The sequence below is a fragment of the Cornus florida genome, unplaced genomic scaffold (assembly GCF_030987335.1).
Source record: "Cornus florida cultivar Cherokee Brave unplaced genomic scaffold, ASM3098733v1 CherokeeBrave_3.0.0_Hap2_Chr04, whole genome shotgun sequence".
Taxonomy (NCBI): Eukaryota; Viridiplantae; Streptophyta; class Magnoliopsida; order Cornales; family Cornaceae; genus Cornus; species Cornus florida.
In genome coordinates this window covers 3,076,535-3,093,482 of record NW_026775574.1, presented here as the reverse complement: position 1 = coordinate 3,093,482, position 16,948 = coordinate 3,076,535, and the positions used below count along the sequence as shown (strand labels likewise).

The 16,948-nt window shown below is 32.3% G+C and overlaps 1 protein-coding gene across 1 annotated transcript; it reads left to right on the top strand.

Annotated features, from left to right (window-relative positions):
• The first annotated feature begins 15,470 nt into the window (after nucleotides 1-15,470).
• Nucleotides 15,471-16,700, top strand: LOC132302499 (cell number regulator 2-like). The gene is made up of 4 exons (XM_059799381.1): nucleotides 15,471-15,635; nucleotides 15,739-15,810; nucleotides 15,986-16,204; nucleotides 16,419-16,700. Exons 1-4 carry the CDS (start codon nucleotides 15,578-15,580, stop codon nucleotides 16,496-16,498), a joined length of 429 nt encoding a protein of 142 aa, XP_059655364.1. The 5' UTR covers nucleotides 15,471-15,577; the 3' UTR covers nucleotides 16,499-16,700.
• The last annotated feature ends 248 nt before the right edge of the window (nucleotides 16,701-16,948 follow it).

Genomic DNA, 16,948 nt, shown 5'->3' with positions numbered 1-16,948 from the left:
ATTGGGAGTACCGAATTAGCGGTTTTGGATAGGCTGTCATCAAGCACGTAGGTAGACTATACCTTTCCCATGTCCATTCTGAATGTGAGGGTTGAACCAAATGCTAGTATATATATTCTCAACTATTTGAGGGACTTTTCTTGGGAAAATCAGATTGGAAATAATATATGATTTCGTGCTCCTGACAATGTGACATTTCTGTTATTTTAGTATATTTTATATTTTTTATTGTTTTAATATTGTGACATGAAGGTCATGATTTCGAAATTAAAAAAAAAAAAAAAAAAAACAACACTAGAATAGTGGTGAAATTTCAATTTAAAACAATAGCCTAAAATAGGGTGAATGGATTTAACTAGCATATTTGTCTGATTTTATATTATTCTAATTTTATCCAAATTAAAACTAAATCAAATCCATAACAATAACAAAGTAAAGAACGATAAAGTGAGAGATGATATCAAAATTTTAGCGTCACGTGGACTTAGCCATCTTGAGCAAAAGAATCAACTATCTCAAACTAAAGTACAACAGACTATGTCCAGGTTAATTCCCACTCTACTATCAAAAAATTAGTTGCAAAATGTATCAGGCTCTTGCGACTCGTCATCTAATTGCAACATACTTCTAGCCGCTTCACGAAGACTTTATCCCCTCATAATACAATTGATCCACCTAAAGCGGTTTTTATTTTATTTTTATTTTATTTTTTATTTTTTATTATTATGATAAAGCAAACACACACTTTTTACCCACGCCCAGGCTCGAACCCCTTCCCTACTCATTGAAGATGGGAAGGTTATATCATTAGGCCAAAGGCCCTTTGGTTGATCCACCTAATTACTTACGAACACAAAATTGAAAGGAGAAAAATAAATCATGCTTTATGATCAACCAATATAATATGAAAACAATTTTATGTGAAAATAATCTCTAAAACCCTTTTGCTAGCAAAACTAATAATCTCTATGTGCATATATACCAACTCATAATACAAAGAGAGTCCTTATATAGGTTGAAAATTAGGTTAAAAATGATCAAAGACATCTCAAGCTAAAAAGTGCAGCCGGTTGGACTTCAAATAACTGTTGTAGAATACAATAGAAAAAGTTGCAGGTGGCACGTGCGGCTGGGACTTCGCAAAATTCCAAATTTTCATTCAAAACCCTAAACATAAACATTTGTGCAAGGTGTCCTCACTCAACTTAATTATCTATTCTATATGGTGTTCGATTTAATCGAACCGAAGTATCTTGCATTTGTTGTTTCGCTTCTGACATCGAGACTTGAAGTAGAACGAAAAATATATATAACTCGATCACACTCATTTTAACACCGAAAATTTTCCAACCAAAAAGTACATATACCACGGATTCTCCATACTAAGTCAAATCTGAGTAAATCTCACCCTTCTTTTCTTATTTAGTAAATACAAGAGATTTGAACTAACATTTGTAATAGACATTACATATAATTTTTGGAGGAGGAGGTTGAAAATACTCCGCCTAATATAATTGAGAGGAACTTTCATGAGTTACAAGAAAAAATAGGGCATCCATCCTGTTGGGAAACGTGCAAGTTTTAAAACTTTTTGAGTGATTTTGATTCATAGATCTTGATTCATCACATAGAGACAAGTTTTATGCAAAAATAAAATATGATGTATCAATCAATTAATGAATTGAATACTTACATCAAAAGTCTGAGTAAACCTTTAAATCTTTCCTCTAAAGTGAATGTTCTCACTTATTGTAGATCCCTTTTCCTAGACACATTTTCCATGGATCTCTATCTTCTTGGTAATGGTCTTACCTTTATGAATCACTCATAAGCCTCCATGAATGACCTTGGAAAACTAGGCTTGTGGGAGCCTCCATTAGATGAGAACACTAACCCTAATTTTCTAGAGAGAGAAAATTTATTCCTTTTTCCTTCTTCCAAAAATCACCCCTAAAATATTCATAGACCATGTATATTTATAGGCAACATAAAGATAAAGAAAAGGAAACAACAAATCCTTCTCAATCTCTAATTCACATGTCTCAAATCTAATATGATTCCAATATCAAGTTGGGCTATGAGTGAGAATCCATTGGGCCTATTATTTTATTGGCTACAATGAATTAATAATTGGCCCGGTCCATGGACCCAATTCAATTAATTCATAAATTAATTTCTATTCCACTAAAAGAAATTAATTGAACTCCAATTAAATAATAAATAACCATTAAGTCAATATTGCACTTTGACCCCTCTATGCATAATTAGTTATCGGATAAATAAAGCCATCAATCTGACTACTTAATTAATATATTTATTTTGGTACCATTGATTATTTCTGGCTCGATCACAATAAAACATTTGTTTGACAAAAATAATAATTTAAATAAATAAATATATAATAAATCATTTTGTCTAAAAACACACGAAGGCCTTCGAATTTACTTTGTAATCAACCATAATCAATACAAAATAAATACAAGTAGCAATGATGCAAATATTAAAAATATAACCCTCTAACTATTAATTACATAACTACCCAAAGTGTCGGTCTAAAGATCCCGAAGAATCCGCCGAACAAATCAAAGTAATTATTAATTAATAAAAGAGTCTATAATTTTCTCATACTTAAGAGTCAAATGCCATGATGATGATAGGGAGCAATTGCATACGACGGCTCTCACAATATATCTCAACCTAATGCGGATCCAGTTCAAGTCTTAATTAATTATGAGTCCATCCATAATTATCGACTATGAACCATTTATGATTACTATTTATATATCATGCATTGATTGCCATCACATACATATATATAAATATTTCTTGTAATCAAATGGACACTATCAATTCTATAATGAATCAAAATATAATACATTGAATTCACTAATTGTATAAAACAAAAATATTTTAGAAACGTCAAGAACATATGTCACTTTAATCCAAACAGGAATTTGCTATGCTAGGGTATATAAATCCCAACAGCTCCCACTTGCCCTTATAGCCAATTCAAATTGCACATAACTCCAATGTTATCCAGATGATGATCAAAATTATTGATCAATGACACCTTTGATAATGGATCAACAAAGTTGTGTTCCAATGCAATGTTCTAGCTACAAGTACATTTTCTTGCCGGACAATATCATGTAGAACATGATACTTCCTCTCAGTGTATCTTGCTCCTCTATAGAACCTTGGGTCATTGGTTTGGACTACTTTTGCACTATTGTCACAACATAGCTCAATAGGCAGGCTAGTATACTCCACAACCTCTAAATCAGTGAGATCAAACCAATAGGCTTCCGTTGCCGCCTTTAAGGCTGCAATATATTCCACCTGCAGGTTTGAGTCAGCAGTTGAAATCTGCTTAACAATCTACCAACTGATTTCCCTTCTATTAAGTGAACATACACTAAGTCATGAACCTCATAGTATTTACTTCTGATTGAAAATCAGAATTAGCATACTTGACTAGGACCATATCATCACATCCATAAATGAGTATGAGATCATTGGTTCTCTTTAGGTACTTAATGATATTTTTCACAACAGACCAGTTATTAAGTCTAGGATTGGATTGATATCTACTGACTATCTCTACTATATAGCGGATGTCCTGTTTGGTATAGACTATGGCATATATGAGACTCTCATATGCCGAAGCATATTGTTCCAGTCTCATTTGCTCAATCTCCTTTGATAGTCTTGAAAAACTACTTACTAGAGAGAGACATCCATATCAACAAAGTAAGAACTCATTCTTTGAGTTATGCATACCAAACCTGTTCAAAACTTTATCAATGTAGGATTATTAAGATAAGCCTATTTTCCTTTTAACCTGATCTTGCAAAAGCTTGATCCTAGGAATATAGCTTACATCTTGAAAATCATTCATTTAAAAGTAATTAAACAACTACCTCTTTACTGATGACAAAACTTCCACATCATACTAAATGAGTAGGATGTCATCAATATATATAGAATCAGAAAAATAATGACATTCCCTTGTACACTCATGATTAATTCACTAAGAAATTTTCTGGTATCTTATTGTAGATTAACTTGCCTTCCATAGGAATCACCCTACTAGAAAGTTCTACAAAATCCAAGAATTTATTAGAATACATAGATTCCAACTTTGATTTTATAGTAACTCGCCAAAACGATCTGTATCCATATCGGTTCACGCTTTCGTATAGCTTACTGGGTCTAACTCATGTTTAACAGGGATGTCCATAATGGTCTCACCTAAAAACATGATTCTGTCGGATTGGATGATAATCCTCCCACTACATCAATGTACCGATGCAGGAATTTGTGTACTAGATGATGCTAACGCATCAATAGGGAATTCATCTATTATTCTTAATCTCTATAATAAGTGTGTTCATATGTGGTATATCTGGTACTCATACCATATTCTCTAACATTATTCTACTAGGTATATGATTCATAATATAATCTTCTTAAAGATAAACAGTGAGTGTAAACAATCAACTTTTATCATTTAGATCATAAAATAATCCATCCTAGAGCTTTTTAGAATAGCTATCAAATCTATCATGCGTATGATCTGTTCCCACTTACTTGTCTATATCAAGCGCACATGTGCAAGACTACCCCATATGAGCATGCAATTCAAACTAAGATATAGTAAAAAACACAGCTCAAAGGTATCCTTGAGACAGACTAAGATGGAATACAATTCATAATGTGCATTGATATCGTCAAAGCTAAACTCTAAAATGAAAGAGATAATGTAGCGTAACAGATCATAGATCTAACCATGTTAAGCGGAATTTTGTTATTCCCTTTTTGACACCTAAATCCATTTAGCGTCAATTGCGGAAAACCTGGTACACCACACCCTCATTGACCATATAGTCTTTGCACTATCCCAAGAAATACTCATCTCCACGATCAGATTGGATTGTTTTGATAAGTTTACCTAATCTGTGCTCCACATCAGTCTTAACACTTTCAGAATGTACCAAAAGTTTAAGACTCGTGTCGCATCAGATAAATTTATCCAAAACGTGAATAAACTTGCTCGGATGTTTATAAGACTATACGTGTCTGTGTGTACCGACTCCAATTGTTCTTTATGTATATTTCATTTGGCTGATTAAGCCCTTAGAGTTATCTATCCTTCAAAACAAGATTCACAAGTTTGGATTAGGCTCCTCTGCCTCACTAGGTAATAAACCTTCTTTGACCAATCTTTGAATCTCATTTTGATTGATTACAACCCAAAAATAGACACTAAAAATACAATGAGTCCCGAATAACAAATTTTCTCTTAACATTCAATTTAGAAGATGCAACATTAGTTTCTACATCCTGCAAATCTTAAGAGCTTGTGATTATAGTATATTAACCATCTTTTAATGCACCAGAAGCAATCACATATCTATTCAATTTTATAAAACCAGTTTTACAAAATAACAATCCAGTTTTTATAAACCACAAGTGAAATAAGAATTAGATAGCGTCTAACTTCTGTGCATAAAGATAGTTCTTTAATACTAATATCCTCATACTCTTTAATTTCAGATGTAATACTCCCACTGATTTAGCTACAACCTTGCCATCGGGTCAAGTACAAATATATTCTATATCATCGAGGCTTCTAGATTCCTGAAATCCTTGCAATGAATTGCAAACATGTTTAGTGGCTCCAGAATCTATCCATCAGGAATTAATAGATACAACCACATAACATGGCTCAATGATTAAATATATATTAGCCTATGCCACGTCATTGCTTAGACAGTTCGTCCTTGAGTGTCATAGTTAGCGACAAAAGAAACAGTTTTCTTCGCCCTCAACATACATTGCCTTATTCCCTTTAACCTTTTTGAATACCCATGTTTTGTGCTAGCCTAGTACTATTCTCATCCTTCTTCTTTACTTTGCCCTTCCACTTGGGCTTAGAAGAAGATGGTATAGACTAGGTTAAATTAATAGGAACGCCTATACTTTTGATTATCCCTTCATCTGTTACTAATTTTATAAGAATATCAGCGAGTGTGAACTCAAACTGATTCCTTATTTAGTTCACTCTAAAAAACCGAACCAGTTTGGTAACAAGGCAATAATCATGTCAATTTGAAACTTACCACCCAAGTCAGCCCTATTGATCTCCAGCTAATTTTTAAATAATAAACAATCATTTTTCAAAATTCGATTTCATACTGGAGTTCCTTAGGCTATATTGATGCTATTCAAGTCTGACATAGTACTTTGGCATACTCTTTATCTAATCTCACCAAAATATCTTATTGACATTTAACATGATGCTTGAAGAAAATAAAATAATGTAAATGTTAGCTTTGGAGCGTATTCGAGGTAAACTCTAGAATATTGCACCAATTCATCTCATTTGCCTTATTTCACTTATTCAAAGCATTAATGTTCTCTTAGGTATCTTAAAGTAAAAGGATTAGGTTTAGGAGTAACAAATACATTTGTACCCTTACGTTGTGAATAAAATATCTAAATTCCTTTCCCAGTTAATATTAATGAGGTCCAGTTACATTGAATATGTAAGCAAGCAGATAAACTGGATTAGACATAATTAATCTGAATATAAATGCATTCATACAATATGCAAGGTGAATTATTAATACTGTCATACATATTTAAAATTAAAATGAGTTTGTTAACCACATAATATAATAAATCTCAATTGAACAATAGATTATTATCATTATTGGTGAACAATCCCTTTTAATTAATGCGAGTCCCTCAACTCTGTAGCATAATAAATCAACCAATCAATATGTCAATAACTTATCCAGTTGGAGGAGTTCATTATTACTATTGTAGAGATTCATTTGCTATTAGGTGAGCACTTCCATTAAAATAATAATATGTGCGTCCCTTAACCACTGCATGAAAAATCGGATAACCAATACGCCAATAACTTATTCGGTTGGCGAAGTTCATTATTGCTATTGACGGGTAAATCCCATCATCTCCATATCTCTTAAGACAATGCCTTGTCTATCTATATGAAATGATTCCCGATTATGTTTAGCCTTTCTAAAATCACCTAGTATAGACCACTCCGTTGGGGAGCTAACACTATTTATTTTAGATTGAGTGTATAACGTTATTAAAGCTCTAATGAAAAATAAAACATTAAATATCTTGTCATTATAATTTAGACTCTTTAAATCATGCGTAGGGCCTTATTTTTAAAGATCTAATTACAATGAATATTTAATATTTTTATTTTCATAAGACAACCATTCTTGTAATATTAAGACTCTTCAAATCATGCGTGGGGCCTTATTTTTGAAGATCTAATTATAATGGTGTTAATAACGAAGGCCATGGGGCAATGTATAAAAATTCCCGCTCCAACTCAATTTTTTAATCATTCATAATTAGGGTTTTCATTTTATTCAAATACATGATATGATGCATGCTAAACGTCTTGATTTTAATCCAATTAAATTTAGAAAATATTTGGACTTTAAATGATTCACTAATATTTAATTTAAAGCACACTTTAAAAATAATTTACAAAAATAAATTTTCGTTTCCCAATAAGTGCCCTCAAATTAATTAGTAATCAGATCCATTTAATTTTCATAATTTAATTAATATAAATCAAGTCATTTAAATAAATATCATGGATCCAATGCATGAATAATAATTAATCAACAATTATCTATTACATGCATCACATACATCAATAAATGACAGATAAAGTAAATAAAAACGGCCAATGGAATCAGCTTTTAACATTTAATTGCTCTAAGAATTATACGGGCGTTCTCCAACGGCTTGTAAACACCTTTAAGGAGCTGGTACGAGCTTGGAGAAGCAAAACAGTCCTTGGAACGCACCTGAAGGTCCCCACACGCGCTGGTACGCGCCTCGGGAAGCTGCACCTCATCCCCACGCGTTTGCACGTGCTGGGAAAAGCCTTAGGCGCGTGGCACGCGCTCCCACGCTCCTAGAAGGTGCTCCGGCGCGTGGGACACGCCTCCATGCGCATCCTCGCGCGTGGATGATAAACGCCCCATGCTGGCGCGTGTTCCCCACGCGCCAGCAAGCCTTCTACTCCTGGCGCGTGTTCCTTACGCGCCAGGTGCAACTCCTTGCTGCTACATGGGATTATTCCCCCTTTCTTTGATCTGATCATGCGGTTGTTGATGCGGGTGCACCACATGCTGGTGCATCGTGTCACACCGGATCGGCCGCCCAATTTCCAGTGCTGTTCTTGCCGCCGGCGACACTCCGGTCGCCGAAAAATCGCCGAAACATAATAAAAATTCCCAAAAAATTAAATTTGGCCTTGAAAAATTCCTGAAAAATTCTAAAAATTTCTAAAAAATTTCTTAAGCCTAATTTAACCCTCTTGGACCTTCTTGAAGCTTCATAGCATCCTTTGATGAATATTACATGACTTTAAAAATATTTACAATTTGAAATACAATGGAAAAAAAATTAAATTACATCATTGAATTTTCAAACCGCTAAATCAAAGCCTTAATTACATTTATCTAAAGATAAAATTACATTCATTTAACCTATAAGCTTCGTCCATGGCCCAACCATACATCATCATTCATTCACAATTATACATACATCATCATCTATCAATATATATCAACATATTAAATTATACATCAACATACATTAATAAAAATATATATGAATATAATTTTGGATCCATGAATGATGATTTTGATAAAAACATGATCTCTAGTAATGAATCAAACCATGCTCTGATATCACTGTTGGGAAACATGCAAGTTTTAAAACTTTTTGAGGGATTTTGATTCATAGATCTTGATTCATCACATAGAGATAAGTTTTATGCAAAAATAAAATATGATGTATCAATCAATTAATAGATTGAATACTTACATCAAAGGTCTGAGTAAACTTTTAAATCTTTCCTCTAAAGTGAATGTTCTCACTTATTGTAGATCCCTTTTCCTAAACACCTTTTCCATGGATCTCCATCTTCTTGGTAATGGTCTTGCCTTTATAGAGATAAGTTTTATGCAAAAATAAAATATGATGTATCAATCAATTAATAGATTGAATACTTACATCAAAGGTCTGAGTAAACTTTTAAATCTTTCCTCTAAAGTGAATGTTCTCACTTATTGTAGATCCCTTTTCCTAGACACCTTTTTCATGGATCTCCATCTTCTTGGTAATGGTCTTGCCTTTATGAATCACTCATAGGCCTCCATGAATGACCTTGGAAAACTAGGCTTGTGGGAGCCTCCATTAGATGAGAACACTAACCCTAATTTTCTAGAGAGAGAAAATTTATTCCTTTTTCCTTCTTCCAAAAATCACCCCTAAAATATTCATAAACCATGTATATTTATAGGCAACATAAAGGTAAAGAAAAGGAAACAACAAATCCTTCTCAATCTCTAATTCACAAGTCTCAAATCTAATATAATTCCAATATCAAGTTGGGCTATGAGTGAGAATCCATTGGGCTTATTATTTTATTGGCTACAATGAATTAATAATTGGCCCGGTCCATGGACCCAATTCAATTAATTCATAAATTAATTTATACTCCACTAAAAGAAATTAATTGAACTCCAATTAAATAATAAATAATCACTAAGTCAATATTGCACTTTGACCCCTCTATGCATAATTAGTTATCGGATAAATAAAGCCATCAATCCGACTACTTAATTAATATATTTATTTTGGTACCATTGATTATTTCTGGTTCGATCACAATAAAACATTTGTTTGACAAAAATAATAATTTAAATAAATAAATATATAATAAATCATTTTGTCTAAAAACACACGAAGGCCTTCGAATTTACTTTGTGATCAACTATAATCAATACAAAATAAATACAAGTAGCAATGATGCAAATATTAAAAATATAACTCTCTAACTATTAATTACATAACTACCCAAAGTGTCGGTCTAAGGATCTCGAAGAATCTGCCGAACAAATCAAAGTAATTATTAATTAATAAAAGAGTCTATAATTTTCTCATACTTAAGAGTCAAATGCCATGACGATGATAGGGAGCAATTGCATACGACGGCTCTCGCAATATATCTCAACCTAATGCGGATCCAGTTCAAGTCTTAATTAATTATGAGTCAATCCATAATTACCGATTATGAACCATTTATGATTACTATTTATATATCATGCATTAATTGCCATCACATACATATATATAAATATCTCTTGCAATCAAATAGACTTTATCAATTCTATAATGAATCGAAATATAATACATTGAATTCACCAATTGTATAAAACATAAATATTTCAGAAACGTCAGGAACATATGTCACTTTAATCCAAACAGTAATTTGCTATGCCAGGGCATATAAATCCCAACACATCCAACATAAGAAAAATCATTCACAGCAAATCCAATTTACCTACCTAGCTATGGCTAGTTTTGTCATCAAGAGAGGAACTTAGCTATGGCTAGTCACACACACACACACACACACACACACACACACACGAAAAATCATTCCCAGCACACACACACAAGAAAAATCATTCCCAGCAAATCCAATTTACCTACCTAGCTATGGCTAGTTTTGTTATCAACACACACACACACACACACACACACACACGTATATAGCAAGATGGTATATATAGCTTTTGTAACAATTAAAATTTTATCTATTGGGTTATGGTTAAAAGATAAATAAATAATAAATAATAAATAATTTTAATTTTAAAAATAATAATAAATAATTTAAATTAAACCCAATCTGTGGATCCAATTCGTTATTGCACGAATTCGATCTGATCTGATCCGTGAGATAACGAATCGATGGCAGATTAAGATTTGTCTAATTAATCCGTTAGGAGCTGATCGAATTATGATTTATGCCTAATCTAATCCGTAGTCATCCCTAATGTAAATCCTGACTAATAAGGACTAAGTATTGTTCGCCTAATAATTAAGAGGAGCTTTCATTAGTTACAAGAAGAAATAGGGCATCTATTCGGATAAGCGTGAGCGTGCACGCACGCACACACATGTATATAGCAAGATGGTATACACACACACACACACACATATACACACACACACGTATATAGCAAGATGGTATACACACACACACACACGTATATAGCAAGATGGTATACACACACACACACACACACGTACGTATATAGCAAGATGGTACACACGTACGAATATAGCAAGATAGTACACACACACACACACACACACACACACACACGTATATAGCAAGATGGTATACACACACACACACACACACACACACACACACACGTACGTATATAGCAAGATGGTACACACGTACGTATATAGCAAGATGGTACACACACACACACACACACACACGTATATAACAAGATGGTACACACACACACACACACACACACGTACGTATATAGCAAGATGGTACACACGTATGTATATAGCAAAATGGTATACACACACACACACACACATACACGTATATAGCAAGATGGTATATATAGCTTTTGCAACACACACACACACACACACACACACACACACGTATATAGCAAGATGGTATATATAGCTTTTGCAACAATTATAATTTTATCTATTGGGTTATGGTTAAAAGATAAATAAATAATAAATAATAAATAATTTTAATTATAAAAATAATAATAAATAATTTAAATTAAACCCAATATGTGGATCCAATTTGTTATTGCACGAATTCGATCTGATCTGATCCGTGAGATAACGAATCGGTGGCAGATTAAGATTTGTCTAATTAATCTGTTAGGGACGGATCGAATTATGATTTATGCCTAATCTAATTCGTAGTCATCCCTAATGTAAATCTTGACTAATAAGGACTAAGTATTATTCGCCTAATAATTAAGAGGAGCTTTCATTAGTTACAAGAAGAAATAGGGCATCCATCCGGAAAAGAAAAACCTTGCCCAGCAAGTCCAATATACCAACCTAGCTATATATCTATAGTTTTGTCTCTCTCACATGTGTCACACACACACACAAGCATTTGCAACATTGAAAAGGAGAAAAGATGCCACTTATTGACTTTAATTGTGCCTTTATTCAAATCTAACTATTATGGAAGCCACTCAGCTATCACAATCGCACTTCATCTAATTAAGTGCTCAAAAGACCTTCATCTCTTACGTTACTACACTCGTTGATGTTCTGCCAATAATATATATATATATATATATATATATATATAAGTATAGCTTAATTTGTGTATCTCTATGATATATATGGCACTTATGTTCAAATTATTGTCAGGTTACTGTCCATGAAAGAAAGGCTCGTCTCCATTATAGTCAACGTACCAAAAAGAAAAAAGAAAAGTAAATGGAATAAAAAAAGTTTGATTGATAAAGAAAACTCCAACAACATCACATTAATATGTCTCACATAGATTCCAAATGATATTTCTTTTTCCCCTACGCCACTAGAGCGTACGTATAAAACTTACACGTACTGTACCACGCACATTTTAATTATAGTTATCAAGCAATGCTATATATATATATATATATATATATATATATATATATAGACACACGCGCGCGTAAGAGGCTCTCAATATGAAAAAGAACACACACACTGTTATATAAAACTTACAAATTCTAATATATTCTTTCTCACTTCTTACTTACAAAAATATCAAGAACGTATATTTATATCAAGACATTAATACATGACTCTAGAAATATACAAAATATAAGACAATAAATAAGACATTAACTATAATACAAGTGTTTCATTTCCCAATGAGAAAGTTCATGTATTTCACACATAAATTGGTTCATGTATTCTACACTTGAGTTGGTTCATGAATTCAGTTTAATTTTCTAACTATATATATATATATATATATATATATATATATATATATATAGTGTGTGTGTGTGAAATTCTTTCTGGACTAAACTGGCGAAGAAAATTGTATAGATAGGTGACATAAGAGAGAGTAAATGATTCAGACTAAAACAATTGTTTTTTATTTTAAAAAAAATGAAGAAGAAGAAGGTATTGTTCTGATTTTTTCTTTTTTTTTGGTAACAAACAAGAACTTGAGACTTCAAGTTAATAATCCTAATACCCTAGAAGGCGGCATTTTTCTAGGAAGTACAGAAGATTTTTTTTCTTCTTCCGAACAGTTTAAAAAAAAATCATATGAACCAGTTATTTTGATCTAGTGACTCTAGTCCTCAAAATAAAAAAAAATAAAAAAAACCAAAAGAATTCGAAAGAAGAAAATGATCCATCTGCATCAGATTGCTGCAATGCTAAACCATGATTCTTCAAGATATGAATAATTACAAGATCAAATCCAATGACAGAAAGTGATACCTCTGTGCACAAAAAGTGATACCTAAGATAGTTTGGACAAATGAATAATATTTTTTCAAAGCATTTTGGTCAACTTCATTTTTTCCAAACATTATCACTTCGATTCTATCAAATAATAAATATGCGTCCATAACAGCATATCTATATATATATATATATATAGATATATATATAGTGTAAGTTTGTACATCACTCCCTACCAGAGACCAGAACAAATGCAGCATGACTAAGTTTTTCTGTGCTTGCTTTTGTTTAAGGTCTGTGATTTGTCCTTCAGAGGATAATACACTGGCTGAATTCTTAAACAGCATCTGCAACAACTGGATTTGGAACCCGAAAAAACAAACCAAAATAATTTGAAAGAAGAAAATGATCAATCTGCATCAGTTTGCTGCGATGCTAAACCATGATTCTTCAAGATCGATGATTCTAGACATGAATAATAACAAGATAAAGATCAAACCACCTAGGAAGTGGAAGTGGGGCTTTTTATCGGGCTTCGACGGCACAATAATTTAAAAAGTTTGGTTTATAATTCATTTTCAAACATTCTTCGTCTCCATCTGATCGATAATAATGTGTGTGGTGAACTGGCCGGCCTTAATTATTCTCCAGAATTTGGCATTTGGCTGGTGACTATTCTGTTGGTAGAACACATAGTGATAGTGGAATTGACACGCACTACTCTATTGTTGTCAACTACAACCATTATTGATCTTTATGATGTATTATTTAATTCATATATTGAAAACTTATATCAAAGGTTTGAGTAAACTTTTAAAATTTTACTCTAAAGTGAATATTTTTACTTATTGTACATTCTTTTGTTAGATGTCTACTCCTTGGATTTTCATCTTTTTGGTAATGGTCTTACCTTTTGGAATCACCAATAAGCCTCCATGAATGACCTTGAAAAACTAGATTTGTAGGAGCATCCTTTAAATTAATTCATAAATTAATTTTTACTCCACAAAAAAAAATTAATTGAACTCTAATTAAATAATAAATAACCTCGATCTAAGTCAATGTGGTACTTTGATCCCTCTATGCATAATTAGTTATCTAATAAATAAAGTCATCAATTGAACTACTTAATTAATATATTTATTTTGTTACATTTGATTATTTTCGTCTTGATCACAATAAAATATTTGTTTGATAAAAATAATAATTTAAATAAATAAATATATAGAAAATCATTTTGTCTAAAAACGCACGAAGGTCTTCGAATTTAATTTGTGATCAACCACAATCAATACAAAATAAATACAGGTAGCACTGATGCAAATATTGAATATATAACCCTTTAAATATTAATTACATAGCTACTCAAAGTGCCGATCTATGGATCCCGAAATATCCGTCGAACAAATCAAAGTAATTATTAATTAATAAAAGAGTCTGTACTTCTCTCATGTTTGAGAGTCAAATGTCATAACAGTGATAGAGAGTAATTACATACGACGGCTCTTGCAATATATCTTAACCTAACGCGAATTCAGTTCAAGTCTTAGTTAATAATGAGTCCATCCATAATTACTGACTATGAACTATTTATGATTATTATTTATGTTCATGTATTGGTCGTCATAACATACATATATAAATATCTTTTGTAATCAGGTGGACACTATTAATTCCATAATGAATTGAAACATAATATATTGAATTCACCAATTGTATAAAGTATAAATATTTTAGATATATCAGGAACATATGTCACTTTAATTGGAATAAGAATTAGTTATGCTAGGGCATATAAATCCCAACACATGTAACACTAACAAAAGTTATTTATCTTAGGCATCCTATATAGGAAGATGTTATCTTCCTAATATCCTCGAAAATTCCTTTTTTTTAAAATAAAAAAATAAAAAATAAAAAAAATCACATATTTATTGCATTTTCCCTTTGAAATCCTTAAACTAGCCCTCCAAAAAAGTTGACAGTTAAAATGTTAGATTATTAATTTGCAAAATCTTTTGTAATCCAAAGAAAATTTAGATTTTTATTTTTTATTTTTTTTGTATTCACGTTTTTAACATGCCAAAACTGAGAAAAGGGCAAGAGTGTGAACATCTTACCATACCTTAAAATAAAAAGGTGTGAACATCACTTCTCGAAACATCCTATAGCAGCTACATTGGTTCCCCCGATCCATTGCTATAAATTGAATCATTTTTTTCATTGCCCATGCACATTACCATAACTCATCTCACTCATGGGTTCATCAAATTGGTCCACCGGTCTCTGTGACTGCTTCGACGATGTCCCTAACTGTAAGCCGCCTTCTTCCCAATACCTTGCTAGTGATGGCGGGGCGTGAATGACACGTGCCGTCTTAAGAGATATATAGTCTGTTTGACTTTTCTCCTTTTACAGGTTGCATGACATGCTGGTGTCCGTGTGTTACTTTTGGACGGGTTGCAGAGATTGTGGACAGAGGTTCAACATGTAAGTAGTAGCTACAACAACAATTTTTTTTGTGCAGCTTGGCATATATAATATATATATATATATATATATATATATATATAATACATGTATACGCGCGCATGTTTATATGTTCTATATATTATATGTAGAAGTTTGATATCAACCGCATGTGGTGGGTGACTTTTGTGTGCAGCTTGTGGCGCGAGTGGGGCGATTTACGCGCTAATAATAAGTCTGACTGGTTGTCACTTTCAGTGGTGTTACTCATGCTTCTACCGTTCTAAGATGAGGCAGCAATACTTGCTGAAAGAAAGCCCCTGCAACGATTGCTTGATTCACTGCTTCTGCGAGTTTTGCGCCTTGTGCCAAGAGTACCGCGAGCTCAAAAACCGCGGAGTCGACATGATGATTGGTAAACTAACACTCTCTCTATGCATAAGTTTACTGATCCGACTGTTTTTCGTGCTAGTGAAGAATAGCGTCAATCTAATTATTGATGTCATCATAATGTGAGTCCGAGTGTCGGACTGAATATCATTTATGTATATATATGTAACTATTAATTTACTTATTTCATGGATTATTATTACAATTTTTTTTTTTTTTTTTTCCTTGTTGATGTTTAGGGTGGCAAGCAAACGTGGAGAAAAAAAATCGTGGAATACAATTGCCGCCGGTGGTTGAAGGAGGAATGAGCAAATTGTGAAATACTTGCTTAATTGAGGAGTTAATTATATTTGTTCAGTTTGCAATGTTGAAGTAGAAACATAAAGCTTGTACGTGATGGATGTTGAATTATTGTATTTTACGATTAATTTGTTCAGTTTGCAATGTTGAAGTAGAAACAAAAAGCTTGTACGTGATGGATGTTGAATTATTAGTTTGCAATGTTGAAGTAGAAACAAAAAGCTTGTACGTGATGAATGTCGAATTATTGTATTTTACTATTAATTTGGAATTGACTATTTTCAAAAATAAAAAATAATAAAACTTATAGCCATGGTTATGTAATGTATGGTCAGAAGGGAATTTTGCATGATGTACTTAGTTGTTTGTTAAATCACAAAGAATTGATTGTGTACTTGTAAATTAAATTTGTTTGTGGTCCCATTTTCGTTTTTTTATTTAATTATTAAGTTAAAAAATATATGAAAGT

Bases quoted from the DNA above. Each gene is read 5' to 3' on its own strand.
- LOC132302499 (XM_059799381.1), top strand. From the start codon at position 15,578: ATGGGTTCATCAAATTGGTCCACCGGTCTCTGTGACTGCTTCGACGAT. The intron at 15,636-15,738 runs GTAAGCCGCCTT...CTCCTTTTACAG, and splicing joins CTTCGACGATGTCCCTAACT to GTTGCATGACATGCTGGTGT. The intron at 16,205-16,418 runs GTAAACTAACAC...GTTGATGTTTAG, and splicing joins CGGAGTCGACATGATGATTG to GGTGGCAAGCAAACGTGGAG.